Source organism: Phasianus colchicus, chromosome 17 (genome assembly GCF_987193195.1).
Source record: "Phasianus colchicus chromosome 17, bPhaCol1.hap1.1, whole genome shotgun sequence".
Lineage (NCBI taxonomy): Eukaryota > Metazoa > Chordata > Aves > Galliformes > Phasianidae > Phasianus > Phasianus colchicus.
Window position 1 is genome coordinate 11,815,734 of NC_143452.1, and position 16,252 is coordinate 11,831,985.

At 50.6% G+C, this 16,252-nt stretch overlaps 1 protein-coding gene across 2 annotated transcripts in view; it reads left to right on the plus strand.

Moving 5' to 3' along the window:
- PMEPA1 (prostate transmembrane protein, androgen induced 1) overlaps positions 1-8,376 on the plus strand; it is a 31,028-nt gene extending 22,652 nt beyond the window's left edge. Inside the window, exons 2-4 of one of the 2 annotated variants that reach the window (XM_031616565.2) lie at positions 2,580-2,734; positions 6,798-6,851; positions 6,953-8,376. In XM_031616565.2, coding sequence (XP_031472425.1) covers positions 2,580-2,734; positions 6,798-6,851; positions 6,953-7,498 — 755 coding nt within the window. In that variant the 3' untranslated portion in view covers positions 7,499-8,376. Of the gene's footprint in view, positions 1-2,579; positions 2,735-6,797; positions 6,852-6,949 lie in introns of both variants that reach the window. The other variant, XM_031616555.2, reaches the window with a different exon arrangement.
- Positions 8,377-16,252: the final 7,876 nt, after the last annotated feature.

Below are 16,252 nucleotides of genomic sequence, written 5' to 3' on the forward strand. Positions count from 1 at the left end.
TAAATGACGTGCTCTGCAGTTTGGCTTGTTTTTCATTCCCCAAAGGTTTGTTATTAGCATAGCAGCTGAATTGCACTTCTATAATAACATATTAACTGAAAGTTTGGTGGCTTTTCTTTGACTTCATTAGTTTGAGCTGCTTGGATAAAATCTCCCCAGGTATATCCAGCTTTCAGTGTGCTGCACCTTGGTTCGTTTTTTGCCCCTCTGAATATGGAGCCCATGAAGACAAGTTAAAATGGGAAGAGCTGGCAGCAGCTTCCACACCTCGAGTGGGTACGAATCTCTTGCAGCTTGAAAAGCACCAGCTGTGTGCTGGGCTCTTTAGGATTGCATTTCATTGCCACACTGCGCAGCAGGAGTGTTGCTGCTGGGTGGATCAGAGCTCCCCCAGCACACCCCCTGTTTGTAGGCTCCAGTTGGGCTGGGGGCAGAGGGTGCTCTGTGCATGTCCTGGTGCGGGGGCTGGGGGTTCCTGCTGGGTTTTGCCAGCATGTGAGCAACTGTTCATTTCAGCAACAAGGGAAACAGCAGGGCAGGTGCGTTGCTTGTGGTGCTCAGTGTGGGTACGTTCAGCTCCTGCTCTGCGCTAAGGAAAATGGAGAAGAGTACGGTTGCTGGTGTGGCAGTTTACAGAATGTTAATTTCAGCTTAATTGTCATCCCCCTCCCACAAAGCAAGATATTAAAATCCCTCTGCTATTTATACAGTCAGTGTGATTGCCGTAAGGTTGGACTCGCTTCCACGTCACAACCCCCCAGTTTGGGGTCTGACAAGCGAGCAGAATGCGGTGCATCGCCCATCACAGCTCCTCCTCTCCATGGGTACCCCTTCCTCCCCAGCTGCTCCTGGCTGCAACCTCCCAGCTCTGCAGTGCAGGTGGGGCAGCTCTTCCTGATGGCCGAAATGCTACGTGCATCACCGCACTGCTGTGAGCAGCGGAGCTGGATTTGGTTTGCTTAGTGTGCCTCTCATTCTAGGAAGGGAGCTTTCATTTATAACTGCCTTCCTCTCGCTTTTCTTCAGAAGTGCTACTTTTTTCCTTTCTTTCTTTCTTTCTTTTTTTTTTTCTTAAGCTAAAAAGGAGGCTTTCCATTGCTGGCCTCATTTAGTTTTTCTTGTATCTTCTTGCTGTGGCCAACGTACATGTTTCGTTCTGAGGCTGAATTGACTCATCTTCCTAAAACCTTGGGTTGTCGCTTTTTGTCTTTGCTTTTCTGCAGTTCTCTCTGCATGAAGGCATTTCCCCTGCCCATGGGCTCCTGTCAACCCTGGGGCTCAGGGTGCACAAATCCGTGAGCTGTTCCCTTGTTGGCTGATGGGAAGCAGGCAAATTGCAGTCAGCCTGCAGAGCTGCTCCCCAGTTGCTCCCAGAGCTGCTTCTCCTGCTGATGGATGGCCATAAGTGCGGCTATAGAGTGGGAGCCCCTTTCTCCATCCCTCCATGTCAGCCTTGCCACCAGCCCCTTCCTGCCTGGGAACCTGTGGTGGCACAGCTGGTAGCAGCTCCACCAGTGTCAGAGCCGTGGGCTCCTGTGCTCCCAGGGCTCCTTACCACCACGTGTCAGGACAAGCTCCTGCTTTCAGGGCATAACTCTGCATTGTGCAGGTGGTGGATGGAGCGAGTTAAACATTCTGGGATCTGGGGGTGATGGGCAGTGTGCCTGTCCAGCGGCAGAAATAGCTGCTGCTAGCAGAATGAACTCCAAAGGAACTGGCGGCACTCACCACCTGGACTGTTTTCTTGACATTTATTTGCTTTTACTGGCACTTAAATGCCACCTGCCAGGAGAAAACTTTCCATTAAAAAAAAAAATCTGCCTGACTCAGCAGATGGCATCGCAGGCACTGCGAGCAGTGTGATGCTGCCCTTGGGCACCTTGAGTCTGCGTGTGGGCACGTGTGCTGTGTGTGTCTGCATAAAGTGCAGGTGGCTGCATCCATGGTAGTGTGAGGCAGAGCCTTCCGAAAGTGCGTTTTGTAGCCATCCCTACTGAGGTGCAAAGTGGAAATGCCCAGAACTGGTTTTTATTTTGGATGCCAAGTGTCTCTGGAGTTAAGCAGGTCGTCTGTTTGCTTATTCCTGTTTGTTTGGAGGGTTTTTGGCAGCTCTCCTGTGTGCCAGTTCAGGCTGCTCAAGCTCCAGCTATCAGCTGGGCGAGCAGTGCGGTGCTGCAGCCCTGCTCTGCGATGGCCATGCAAGGAGGGGAAGGCTCCATCAGCACCCATGGGCACGTGGCCTGTGCAGCCTGCAGGCAGCAGAGCACCAGGGAGGGGTGGGGAAGTTTTATCAAGTTTTATCTGGGTTGTGGTTTGGAAATCTGTGCTTCGTGGGTCGTGTCCAAAGGTCCCTCCTAGAGAATGCTGTGGGGCACTGAAGACATGAATTAATGTGTTCTTTTATGAGGTAGCTGGGCTGAAAGCACACGGAGCCCACGTGTGTGTGTCTGGGAGTGTTGTGGGGGAAGGATGCAGCTGTGCTGTGTCACCGCCTGCTTGGCCAAATTCCTCCTCCTCACACTCCATTAAGCGCTGCTTTTTCAGGTGGCTCACAATATGTCTCTCTCTCTCTCTTGCAGCGGAGTTGGAGTTTGTACAGATAATCATCATCGTGGTGGTGATGATGGTGATGGTGGTGGTGATCACCTGCCTGCTGAACCACTACAAACTCTCTGCGCGATCCTTCATCAGCCGGCACAGCCAAGGGAGGCGGAGAGATGAGAATCTGTCATCAGTAAGTCACACGCTGCTCTTCCCATCTGTGCCGTACGGTGTTGTTTGCCAAGTGATGTGAAATTTGGGAAATGTGAGAGCCAAAGGCGTTCGTTTCAGTTGGGTTTGCATGTGTGCGGCTCAATGCTGCCTGGAGAGATGACCAGGCTGGGTCTTGGTTTCATCTGCCCAGGGACGTGGGGGCCTTGCAGGGATGCCTCTGGCTTTTCAGGGTGTCGTATGATGTAGTATACAGGCAGCTCTACGCTTGGCAGCTTGGACTTTCCATTAACAGAGTAACCACACGAGGCTGTTCCTGGTGTGCCCTGTTCCTGAAACCACCTTGCACTGCCAGATGTTGGGGATGCACACACCTTGACATTTACAGCACCAAACTATTGCCTCTGGTAGCAGCTCCAGTTGGATAGTCCCAAAAGAGTGTATTAATCTGTTCCTTGCCTTCGAGAGAATGGGAAATCCTCAAGGATTTCCAGAGTTTGCCAGGGGTGAAGCAGCACTGTCATTGCTGTGGCGGAGGTACCAGGAAGTGCCCATGAGACACGTGAGCAGAAACCTCACCAAGGGGATGCTCGGGAGATTCCCAGCACAACTCAGGCTCTATGGTTCATAGAAGCTCAAGGAGAAATGTGTTTATTGCCTCTGCAGCTCAAGGAGAGCCTCTCCAGCCTGTGGCAGGTGCTGGTCTATGCAGAGCTGAAGGTTTCATCAGATACAGCAGCTCCGTTACAGGAACCTACAGAGAAAAGACAAAACAGTTTAGAGGAGGGTGAGCGTGCTCACTGCTGCCTACATAGCCCTGTGCAGGGATACCTTGTGCTGATGGATTTTTGCTTCATTCATTCTGAAAGATCTTAAAGCTTTTTAAACACTACGGCTTTCTCAAGGTCACTGCTCCAAGCTCCTGTCTCCAGATGTGCAGGGCAGGCTTAGCAGGCACTGCTGCCTTGTCCTGGTCTCTGCAGGGCTGCATTCCTTTCTAGCAAAACCAGGAAAACGATCAAGTACTGTGGTTTTTTGTTTTTTTTTCATTTTAAGAGAGCAGAGCTCTGCCATCAGGTTTAATAAGCTTGGCACTGCTGAAGGCTGCTCAGCCTGTGGTACCCATCACATCGCTGTCCCTGCGCTGTGCTGCTCTCCTGCTGGAGGAAGATGCCTGTTGGGAAGGAATGCTGGGAAAGCCCCAAGCTCAACCAAACCACTCTGCATCGTGTCAGCATACTGTATGTCAGGACAAGCCTTTTTCAGGTTGGCTATTTTTATTTTCTTTAAGAAGAAGAAAGAAGGCTAACCTGGAAAGAGATGAGTGCCAGACTTCCATGAGGGCGCGGAGCCTTCTGAGCCTTTCTCTGACCCCCATTTGGGGCATTTATTGTTCTCCCTCTTCTGATCCTTCCCTGCCCTGACACAGCGAGGTGAGGGGCCAAGCTCCTGCGTGTCCCCAGAGCCCTCCTGGAGGCACGAGAAGCCCTCGAGGTCTCACAGTGGCATCAGCCATGATAACAACCTTCAAGGCAGCTCATTTGGGATTCAGCACAGCACACCTTCCTGGGGAGAGCTGCTGCAGTCTGACTGTGTGCAGTGACTGCTCGGCTCAGAACCAGCTTGTGTGAGCCATTAAACTTGCACTGAACTGGTGTTGGGCTTTTTACATCTCAAACTTCATTTTGCTGTCATGACCAGACAGGCACTGGAGCTACAAACACGCTTTTCATCTTTTAAAATATTAAAGTAGTTCATCCCATGGTCAGAGTACTGCAAGATGTGCAGCAGTTGTCTTTTTTAGTTCTTGTAGCTCAAAAATTACAACTGAAGGAGAAACTCATTTCCCCGAAGGTGGGGTTTTTTAATGTGATTTGTGCTAGCAAGGAATTCCTGCTTTGCACCTGTTTGTGCATCACAGTCCTATCTGTTCTATTTCTTAAACTGTCTCCTTGTAACAGGTATCTTTATTTTTCTTCAAGAAATGTGACTGAAAATATATGTATTTTTTTTCAATAAGAACGGCGCTGTCCCTGCGCCTCTGGAGCATAGAGACCCTCCTAAGACAAAATGGAAAAGACAGCTCAGAAATTTAATCTGTGTCACTCTGCTCTGGCATAACTGAAGCAATAGGTTCTGTGAAGTCTGATGGAGCTGTAAAATGAAATCAGAAAGAAGTCTGAGGTTCCAGAATGAGTCCTGGAATACTTACAGAGGCTTTCACAGCCATGTTGCTCATCAGACCCAACTTCCATTCTGAGAAAACAAAGCTTTTGGGGTGCAGCCATTGCTGAGATGAATTCAGGTCCCAAATGGGGTGCAGCACTGTGCAGGGGCAGCCTGGCCATGCAGGGGGCCTGGTGGTGGCCGTCCCATGGCACCAGGGCTGGGGACATGCTCTGTGTCTGTGGGTTTGCTCACCTCTGGCTGTTGGTTTCTGGCAGTTTTCATCCTGCTTTTGACTCAGGAAGATGAGATGGGAGCTCTCTGGGAGCACAGGAGGCAGGCATGGTGCTGAGCATCCCGCTTGGCCAGGCTTTGCCCTGCAGCCTGCAGCTCCTTCAGCTGCTGGGGGAATTTGAATGCAGACGGTGCCTGCAGGCAAGGAGTAGCTTAGAGCAGCCCAGACTAAACAGTCGGTGCCTGTGTAAACAGCTGTGTGCATCCTGGGGCTGTGCAGTGTGGTGCTGCTGCCTTGCCCAGCACAGGGACGGCACTGTGGGCTGCAGCCGGAGTGGGGCTCCGAGCAGGGGGAGGTATTGGGGCATCTCCTTTTGGTATGGATCACCATTTTCCTTGCACTGGCAGCAGGACCACTCTGAGGTGGATGTGCAGTTATTTCAGAAACAGTTTGATGGGGCTGCATATCCGGTGAGAAGTGTATCCCAAACTGGGGAAAATGAAGAAAAAGGGAAAAACTGGGGTTTGTTCATTGGTTCTGTGGAGACGTTAACACGGGGCTTACGCTGTGTTTAGGGCAGCAGGTGAGCACTGCAAGGTGCTCTGGGCTGTGCTCTGTAGGGCTGGGATGGCTCCGAAGGGCTGGGCGAGGGGCAGGCTGCTGCCAGACAGCTGAAATCCCTGGACATCCCTGGGAAGACGTGGAGAGTGACCTTTGGATGGGACACTTCATCCTAAAAGGGAAATATGAAGGGGGCTTGGCCGTTTTTTTTCCACTGGTGGTAAAGGTGTCTGACTGTGCCAGCCCTGGAGGTTCACCTGCTCACAGCTGGGAAGTGCCAGCCAGCAGAGATGAATTTATGAGCCCTCCAGGTTTGTTTTCCTCCTGCTCTCTCTCCTGGAGCAGTGTTGCAATATATATGAATATTAGCAATATTTAAATACTTCAGGTCCCGGGGCAGAAATGTAGAAGTGAACTGTATGCTCACAATATCAGCTACCAATGGAAGGAGGCCGTGTTTGTTTGTTTGTTTGTTTGGGGCTGTAAGGCCATGTGGGCAGGCTGTGGGTGTTCCATGCAGGGGCTGTGGGTCCCAGGTACAGGTTGCAGCACTGGGATTGGTGCCAGGATGAACAGATCCTCAGCTCCTCAGTCTTTGTAACAAGGGGCTGTTGGTCCCTTTGGGGAAGAAATGCTGTAGAGCCACGCTGTTGCTAGGGATGTATTCTTTATAGCCAAGTCAAGATTAAGCTTAAGTATTCGCTTAACTGTCTTTATTTTCCCATGGTTTTCTTGATTGCTTGCATCAGAATGTGGGTGTGAGGTTTTCTGTTTTTCTCAATCTCGCCATTATTTCATGGAGCATTTGCTGATATCTCGTGAATCACCCATGGCTCATGAATCACATATTGAAAAACACGGCTGGGGTCTGGAGAGGAACCCACGGGGTGGGCATGGCTGGGAGGGGGAGGCCCGCAGTCTGGAAAATGCTGCTGGCACTCATCATTCATTTTGATTTATCAGACCTAAATGGGACGGGAAGGGAGGGAAGCCCTGCCAGGAGCGGCGTTCCAAGGGCGGCGTGCCCATCCCTTCCCATCCTGTCCCAGGGTGGGGGGAAGCGGGGTGAGGGGGCACTGCTCAGCCGTGCTGACGCCAACCTCTCTTCTCCTTCCCGATGCAGGAGGGCAGCCTGTGGCCGTCGGAAAGCACTGTGTCGGGGAGCGGGATGGCTGAGGTGAGGACAGCCTGGGCTCTGCGTGCCGCCGGTCCCCGCGCCCCAGGGCCGCACCTCACATCCCGCCGCTCCTTCTTGTTTCTTTCTCTCCCCTCCAGCAGCAGATCTACACCCCGCGGCCCAGCGAGCGCCTGGCGGTGCCGTCCTTCCTGCAGCGGGACCGCTTCAACAGGTTCCAGCCCACCTACCCCTACCTGCAGCACGAGATCGACCTGCCCCCCACCATCTCGCTGTCGGACGGCGAGGAGCCCCCCCCGTACCAGGGACCCTGCACTCTGCAGCTGCGCGACCCCGAGCAGCAAATGGAGCTCAACAGGGAGTCGGTGCGCGCGCCCCCCAACAGAACCATCTTCGACAGTGACTTGATAGATAACTCGGTGTACGGGGGGCCGTGCCCCCCCAGCAGTAACTCTGGCATCAGCGCGACCTGCTATGGGAGCAATGGCAGGATGGAGGGCCCGCCGCCCACCTACAGCGAGGTGATCGGGCATTACCCTGGAGCCACGTTCTACCAGCACCAGCAGAACAACAGCGGGGTGCCCTCGCTGCTGGAGGGCAGCAGACTCCATCCCTCACAAATCAATGGCCTTGAGAGCACAACGGCGTGGAACAAAGAGAAAGAGAAACAGAAAGGGCACCCCTTTTAAAAAAGGAAGAAGAAAAAAAAAAGAAAAAGAAAAGGAGAAAAAAAGCAAAGTCGGTGAAACACTCTGCACTTCTGGTGGCAAGGAAAAAGGAGAGGGATTGGGAGCTGAGGAAGATGAGCAAAGGAAAAAAAAAAAAAAAAGCCCTTCCCCATCTCTCCGTGTATAAATATTTACTTGTTATGTCTGGTCTGAATGCACAAGCCCACAAAGCTTGCAGAAACATTTCTTTATTGAGCTGTGTCTAGACGTTGAAAAAGGAAAAAGAAAACAACTGTAGTCTTTTTTTTTTTTTTTTTTTTTTTTGGTTTTGTTTCTAGTTGAGCTGTGTGTGAATGCTTTTTTGTTTCCGTTTGGTTCTTTCACTTAACTTTAAAGACAAAATATTTGCACAAAAAAACGTTTTGTTTAAAGATCTGCAATATAAATATATAAATATATATTAAGAATAAGAGAAAAGTGTATGTGTAAGGAGCAGGAGTATTTTTGTATTAGAAGAGGCCTATTCAAAAAAAAAAAAAAAAAAAGTTGTTTTCTGAACTAGAAGAAAAATGGCAATTTTTTGAGTGCCAACTCAAAAAGCGTGTATGACGTTGTAAAAAACAAACAAACAAACAAAAAAAACACAAAAAAAAGAACAAAACAAAAAAAAAAATCAAAAGCAGGGGTTTAGAGTTATTTATATAAATGTTGAAATTTTGCACTATTTTTTAATATAAATATGTCAGTGCTTGTGTTGGTCAAAGCCTCTATCATGTCTACCATGCAACTGTTAAGGGATGTTTGTCCACAGGAGGAGCAGTGAGTGGGGCTGTGGGCGCTGCGGTGCCCTGCAGCCGAGCTGTGGGGCTGTGGGGCTGTGGGGGGGCCCGGCTGCTGCCGGAGGGGGGGGTTGGGGGGGGGGCGCAGAAGCAGGCAGAAATTACTTGATTTTTTTTTTTTTTTTTTTTGGACAACCTCTAACTTTTTGGAGGGGGGGGTGGCAGCGGGGATGAGAATAAACTTCTGTGTCTGAAGGAACAAAGTGGTTTTCGGTTTATTTCTTTCAATGTCAGCCTGGAGGGCCCTGCGTGCAGGTGTGGGAGCAGCAGCAGAGCGGCTGTGCCCCCCCCAGAGCCAGACCTGGACTGCAGCTGCAGGGCTGCCATCGCTGCACTGCTGTGCTGCGTGGGGCCGCGCTCCGCTCCCAGCACTGGGGTTGCAGCCCCTCCTGCCTCCACTCAGTGCTGTTTTTTGCTTTCTTACCCCACTAGATAGGTGTGAGGCATGATGGGTGGGAGCGAGTTCCTATGATGTGTCAATTAAAAGCTAACCGAATAGGCTCGATGCTTTAGAAGCAAAAACCCTTTACCTCCTTGGAAGATTTCTTCACTGGGAGCAGCACCTGCTCGGCCCTCTGCCTGCAGATCCACGCTGCCCTCAGCTCAGCTCCGGGAGCCGTCCGTCCCACTGCTCTCCATGCCGGTGCTGGGAGGTGTGGGGCCGTTCCCTGCAGGGTGCTGCCCAGCAGTGACAAACGTGGAAGACATAAAGGCAATAAGTTGTTGTTAAGCAACTCTTCTATTACTTGAAAAAGAAAAGTACATGAGAACAGTTCTGAAGTTGTGACGGTTTGAACGATATTTATATGTATTTTGATGAAGATTGAGAATAACTGAACTTGAAGTTTGGTGGGTTTTTTTTGCTTTTTTTTTTTGCTTTTTTTTTAATAAATCCTGTATTCTCTCAGTCCTTCAGAGCACTTTTCCGCAGCTCTCGGGGTCCTCCCAGCTTTACAGCCATGCAAAACCACAAAAGAAACAACCAGAAACGCAAAGGAGAGCGACTTGAGTGTGTCAGGAAGGCGCGAAGTGAGTCTATGAAAACGTATCTTTATGTAACATATCTATTAGTGCCTTATGAAAGAAGCAGCATCGCTCCCTTTTTCAAGAGGGGAGAAGGGAATCCTGGGCATCACCACCCAGCAGTGCTGCTCTGCATGCCATGCACAGGGCAGCTGTCCCCCCATGGGCTGAGGATGCTGCCTGGGTCACCTGGGCACTCCTGCCCATGGCGTGGGTCAGGAACCACAGCTGCTGTTGGACGTGAGGTACCAACCAAAAGACATCTGTAATATCTGCTGCCCTCTTGAGCCAAAACGCGTGCATAGTGTGGTTGGGTTTTGTTTCCGGGGGGTGTTCTGTTCTGTGAGCTTAACTCGTGTGTTTGCTACAAAAACCAAATGGTTACCTCAGTGGGTGTGGGGTGGGATGTGCATCGTGGTCCGGCACGGAGCAGCCGGGGTTCTTAGAGGCACTGCTGGGCGGTGGGCACTGAGCGGTGCTGTGTTGGCTTTGTGCAGTCAGAGCGGCTCCAGGTCTTCTGTCAGGCCTAGGGATTTCAACTTAATTCTCTTTTTTCCCTCCCCATCCTCACCCAATGCAAACTTCAGTTTCACAGACCTCACCCCGAGCATCCCGCAGCTCCTTGATCCCTTTGCTGAGTTACTGGCTCTGCTTTCCTTTGCCGTGTGGGGCGTGGAATGAGCTTACAGCAGGATGGCTCACCTGCACCAAACTGCCATTGCAGCACTGCCGTCAGCCCATGTCCCACACACCCCTGGAACTGCCATGGGCTGCCAGAATGGGGCTCAGCCCAGCCCAGTGCAGCCCCAGCCCAGCCCAGCTCAGCACAGCCGACTTGTCCCCTTGTGCCCGGCTCCTTTCCGCATCCTGCAGCCCTGCACACCCTGTGTTTCCAATGCAGGACCAGATCTGGGGCCCAGATGAACTCCCAAGTTCTGAATGGATGTTTAGAAATCATGCTCTTGAATTACGCTGATGATTCTTTATTATTGTTGTCATTATTATTTCTCTTTAATGTTATTTTTGCCTCGGGGTCCACGTCTCCCACCCCCAGTCCCTCCATGGCCGGGTGCTGGCCATGCACTCTGTCTCCCTTTGGTCTCTATGCAGGACCTGCCCACAGCTGCTCTCGCATCCCACAGCTGCAGCAGAGGGAACATCAGGCCCTGCCCAGGTGACTTACTGTGACAAAAGCAGGAGAAATAAATCATGGCCAGTGCTCAGCAGCCTCCTGTCGCAGCTCAGCCTTTTTGCTCAGAGTTGTAGGAGTCGTGTTGTCTTTGGAAGGGTTCATTAATCTGAGGGATTTCCTTAGGGTACAGTATGGCAAACAGCATCCTGAGCGTGCCACCAGAACGAACGTGGCTTTCTCATGAGGATGGCAATGAGCAGTGCATTTCATTGAGGCTTTGGTCCCCTCCACAGCCCGCTGGTGTGAGACTCAGCCTCACTGAGGTATCTTAACTGAGGGCATAAGGAAATCCATCTGATTTCTGGAGCCCTCACCTTCCATATGTGTGTACAACCTCTACATTGCACTAACTGCCGTGTTAAAGAAATAGAAACCCAGTGTTTTCACTAAGGATGAGACAAGGACTGCCTCCAGGTGTGTAGCACCAGCAGTGCTGGCTGAGGACAGAATGAATTCATAGTCTCTCTGTTTCACTCAGACATTCTCTGTGTACAACACAATGCTACCACAAAACAAAAGCGTTTTCCAGAAATGGCATTTCAAATTGTTGCTGTGCTATAGAAGCCCATAAGGGACAGCATTACAGTCCTGGTTTGCCTGCCTTACAGACACACTCATGGTATTCATCTTTCCTCAGCCTTCCAGATGCATTGCTTTGGCTTTGGAGTTTGTTATGGGCAGTCCTGCATCCCGAGTTCTGTTCAAGTTTAAACTTCTGTAAACTATTGACCGCACATGCAATGCAGTACTTACCTATATTTTGCTGGTTTAGTATGAATATGTACTCTGATGCCAATTTACAAAATTCTGTTGTAAATGCTTATTGTGTAACAGTAACCAATAGTGGCAATTATATGTCATTCTAAAAGCTGCAATACTTATACAATAAATTTTACAATACTTTGGACAATTTGCCTTCACCTTTTGCTTTGTTACCCTAAAACCAGAGTTCGCCAACGCAACGTCATCTAAGGAGCTCTTCCCATTTTCTTTTTGAATACTGGAAAAAGAATATTCTCAGGTTTGGGTATTTTTGTGCTCCCCCTTCTGCACAGCATCCTTCGGCCCAGCCGGCGCTGTGCAGGCGCAGCGTGCTGTGCTGCTGTTTGCTGTGCTGCTGTTTGCTGTGCTGCTCTTTGCTGTGCTGCTCTTTGCTGTGCACCTCAGCTCCTTTTGCTTTGAGCTCCAGCACTGCCACTTTCCTCCCAGAAGAAGCGCAGCCACCCCTCAGATGGTACCACCGACGGTCAGAGCTTTAACCTGAGTGACCATCAGTGGATGAGAACAGTGCAGGTGGGCTCACACCCTGAGCACCAACCATGTGTGTGACTTTTCTTCCTGAGACTGCAGTCACACGGCAGCCATCACATTAAAATGGTTGGAAGCGTCACTGTTTGCAGGGGGTTTTCTTTGTGTATCTCTGGAGGATGTTCTGTAGAGCTGCCTGCCCTGTGCAGTGTGTGTCCCCCTCGAGACGAAGATGCAGCAGTGAGCCCTGCACTCTCAGGGCCATTGGCCATGCTGGGCAGCTGTGGGATGTGGAGATGCCACAGAGCTGTGCCATCAGAGCTGTGGGTGCATAGTGCTCAGCAGTGCCCCATGAGCCAGCATTAGGTCCCTGTACCACATGCCAGCTGTCAGCCTTTTTTCCTCTAAATCTTGCTGTAAATGAGCAGAAACTTTCTCCCTCCTTTTAGCAACTGAACAGCTTACATGAATGCTGGAGATAAATACAGTTTTTAAGGCGTTTGCAGTCCATGCGATGCTTTATCCCACAGCAGGGCTCTGCAGGGCTGGGTTCCCACCTTCGGGGAAGGCTGTCCTGTGCATCCCAACCATGTGCACGGCCCAGAGCACGCCTCCACTGCCCGCAGGGCCGAGCATTCAGCCCAGACCCCACACTGATGTCTCAGGGAGACATTACAAAGGGAGTCATTCAACTGGCTCTGAGCATTGTGCCAAAAAGCCAAAGGTCTCCTGGAGCACCACAGCCTCATCCCATCCCAGAGCCCCTTTCTGCCCTTCCTGGAGCCCGGCTCACCCGCGCCTTTCCCTGGGGAGGGACAGCTTTGGTTTTCAGTCACTCTTTCGAAATGATGGTTGTTTTTTTTCCCATTTTTGGCTGGAACCAACGTCTTCCCACAGAAAATGGGAACTCAGATAAAACCACCTTTTCCAAAGGGGATTTTTTTAAAAATGAAAAAGCAAAAAACCCAACCAGCGCAGCGCGTGGGAATGGGCAGAGTGCTGTTCCTAAGCTACCTTCCTGCACTAATGGGGTGAGCCAGGGACACTGCAGCACGGCTGATTGGCACAAGATTATTTTTAACTTTTTGTTGTTGTTGCCATTTGCTCAGCAGAAGAAACAATTCTGTGAGTTTGGGAACTGCGAGGGGCAAAGGCTTTGGTTTTAAACAGATTTTAGTGCTGCAAATGCAATAGGACTTCAGGAATCAGATTCAGCTCTGTCCTGCCCTCCCAGCACTGAGCCTTTTTGCAGCACCCCCAGCTCCGCTCACTGAAAGGTGCAAAATCTGACTTCAAAGTATCCAAACTTCAAACTTCACAGCAGTGTATTTTATCTGCACGTTCCAGCCAACTCTTTCCCCTCTGCATGGCAGAGCACTTTGCTCTCAGCTCAGGTCTTTGAATGACAGTTCTGCTGGACCAGAGAGAAGCAGAAATAATTCTTTCCTTGTGCCACAGGATGTGATTGGGCTGGAAAAGCACTGCTGAGACCACTGTGGTGATGGGTGGATGGGGCAAAGCCAGCACAGGTGGGCATCCATTCGTTGGTGGTGTTATCATGCAGGATGATGCCATCCATGAGCACACATTCACTCCAGACAAAGCAGGAGGACTCGGTGCCCCTGGCCACAGTATCCGGGCAGGGCAGAGCTAAATACAAGCTGGGGAGGGCACTGAGAAGCTCAGGGAGGAGCAGAGGGCTGTGTGCTTCCCTGCTGAACCCTGAGCCCTGTTCTGGGTTATTGCTGTGCAAACAGGATGTTGGGGAGCTTCCTCATCATCCTGCGCCGGGGCAGGATGGCTGGCAGCGGGCTTCCTATGCACAAAGAAATACTAGCTATCACTCCATTTACAGTAATGTTGTAAGAGTGGCATGAAGCTGGACTTCTGTTTACCTTTTTCAGGATAGACTTTACTGTAGATGCCCAAACAAGTTTCTATATTCACCAGTCTGTGTAATTCAGAGCTGCCTGAGCTGCCCTGCTGGTTCTGCTCTCTCTGCAGCACAGTTCAGCTGCAGAACTGCCCGGTGCCCCCACACAGTGCCCCCACCTCGTGCATCTCCTGCAGATGCCCATCTGCTCTCCAGCCCTGGCTGAGCTGGTGATGGCAGTGTGGAACTTGAGTGGAACCAAAACTGCATTTTAATTGTAAACATTTGTCCAGAAATTAATGTTTCTGAACTAATGCTTCCCTCCGACCACAGCATTCCGAAACAAATGATTCTTGCTAATTGACTTTTCCCCACGGAGCGGGTGATGTAGGTGGAGGAAGCCATCCACGTGCCATTGCCAAGGCCCCTTCCAGCAGCTGTCAGCACACCATGGGGCACCATCCAGGAGCTGCACAGGGAGGAGGGTTCTGTTTTCTCCCCTCTGTTTGCTGAGCTGAATTTTGTTGTCATCAAGGTTGGTTCGAAAGGAATTTTGCATCAGAGATTCTCCTGAGGATCCGATAATCCACTTTTACTTTGATGCTTTTTAATAAAGCTGCGTAACAAAGGGTTCCCTCATTGCAGCGATGCGCTCGCAATACTTCATGCCCCTGCTAATGGAAGATTAGAATTTTGCCTTAATTATATCATTACGATACATTTCATGCGTTTAATTGTTTCTGTACTATGACAGCTAAGCTCTCCTGCCTCATATTTCCTATTTCCTGATTCAATTACTCCCCACACAAGGGCAGCCTGCAAGTCTTGCACAGTTCATGCTTTCCAGGGGAGATGAAGGGGGTGCTGGGGAGATGTGCCAATGCATTCAGGTCAGCAAAGCTGTGTGCTGTGTACCAGTGCTGGTGAGGAACAGCTGCACTGAGCTTTCCTCCTTACAGAAAAGGGAATAAAGAGTGTCCAGAGCTGCACATCTGCAAGCCCCTGCTTCCTCCAAAGGTCACAAAGGCAGGCAGCGTGCATGCAGCCTGAGTTGGATGGCTGTGCTCCAAAACAGGACCTACCCTCCTCGACTGTGGAGACGCCCGCGCATTTGTTTTGGATGAGTAAATGCAGTTTTTCACTGGACAGGAATTTGTAACGATGTTTGCAATTCCCAGCTGCTCGGGTGGGTGGGAGCACGGTGTGCTCAGCCCTGCGCCGCTCCCTCCCCCGTCTGTAAGCACCGTGGGCTGCAGAGCACAGCACAGCACTGGGAAAGAAGGGCTCTGACTGCCCTCAGCTCTGCAGAACATGTTCTTAAGCTGCCCCGAGGAGGAGATGGCTTTTTGCTCATCCTGAGCACTGCTGTTGGATTTGGGGTCACCACAGTGCCCTAAAGGGCCACTGGGACTGCGACCGATGGCGTTACAAAGCCAGGTGCCAAATGAGTGCTGCACGTGCTGAGTGGTTAAATGGAGGTGAACTACAAGTGGATGTGCTCAGGCAACAGAAATGACAGCACTATAAATGAAAATAACGATCATTACACAATGTGAAGGTTTTTTGTTGTTATTTTTGTTGGTACGCCCAAAATCTTCCCTGAACCCTTCTGTGAGCAGAAGTTACCGTCAACAAAAATAACCGAAACCTGCTTTTCCTCCATCGTTGCAGTGCATCTGTTGTGTGGGAAATGGCAGCTCTGACTTCTTGTTTTGTTTGAGATTTCAGAGCGGTTCGTGGATGAGAAATTTCAAACCAAAGGAGAAATCACCTGCTTCAGTTGAGCTGCATCTGAAATGTTACATGATAACATGAGCGTTTTTAATGCGGCGTGTATACATATGTATGCACACCTTGAGATCAATATTAATATAGAAACAAGACATTTACTGTATCAAAATGAGAAGAAAACATCAACATTGCCTTCCAGTACTTGGGGGAGCTTACATGCAGGAGAGGGAGCGACTTTCTGATAGTGATGGCACAAGGGGGAATGGCTTTAAACTGAAAGAGGGGAGGTGTAGGTTAGATGTGAGGGTGGTCAGGCACTGCCCAGAGCTGTGGGTGCCCCAACCCTGCGTGTGCCCGAGGCTGGGGGTGGATACTGGGCAGCCTGAGCTGGGGGGGCAGCCAGCCCAGGGCAGGGGTGGGCCTGGGGGATGTGAGATTCCTTCCAACCCAACCGCACTGTGATCGCAGGGAAAAGACAGGTTTGGAGTGTATTCTGTAGCAGATCCTCCCTTTTTTATTGCTTGCTCAGTGTGACACCCCTCTCCCTCCCTTCCTCCCTCCCTTCCACCAGAGCAGAGCTCCCAGGGAGGGGACAGCCCATCCCCATGCAGTATTGCTGTGACGTGGCTCTGCAGAGCATCACCCGTGGCTTTGGGTGCTGCCGCTCTCACCTCCTCATTTCACCTCAATCTATTGAAACAATTCCCTTCTGAGCTAATTCCTGATGGCCTTATTAACCACGGATTAATTAATTATTAATTAAGCAGCCCGTGCTACTTATTAATTCAACTTCTTAATTAAGTGGAGGCCATGAACGAGGCGGCAGCCTGTTAGCTGAGGCGCTGTGGGGTTGGAGGATGGAGGTGCAG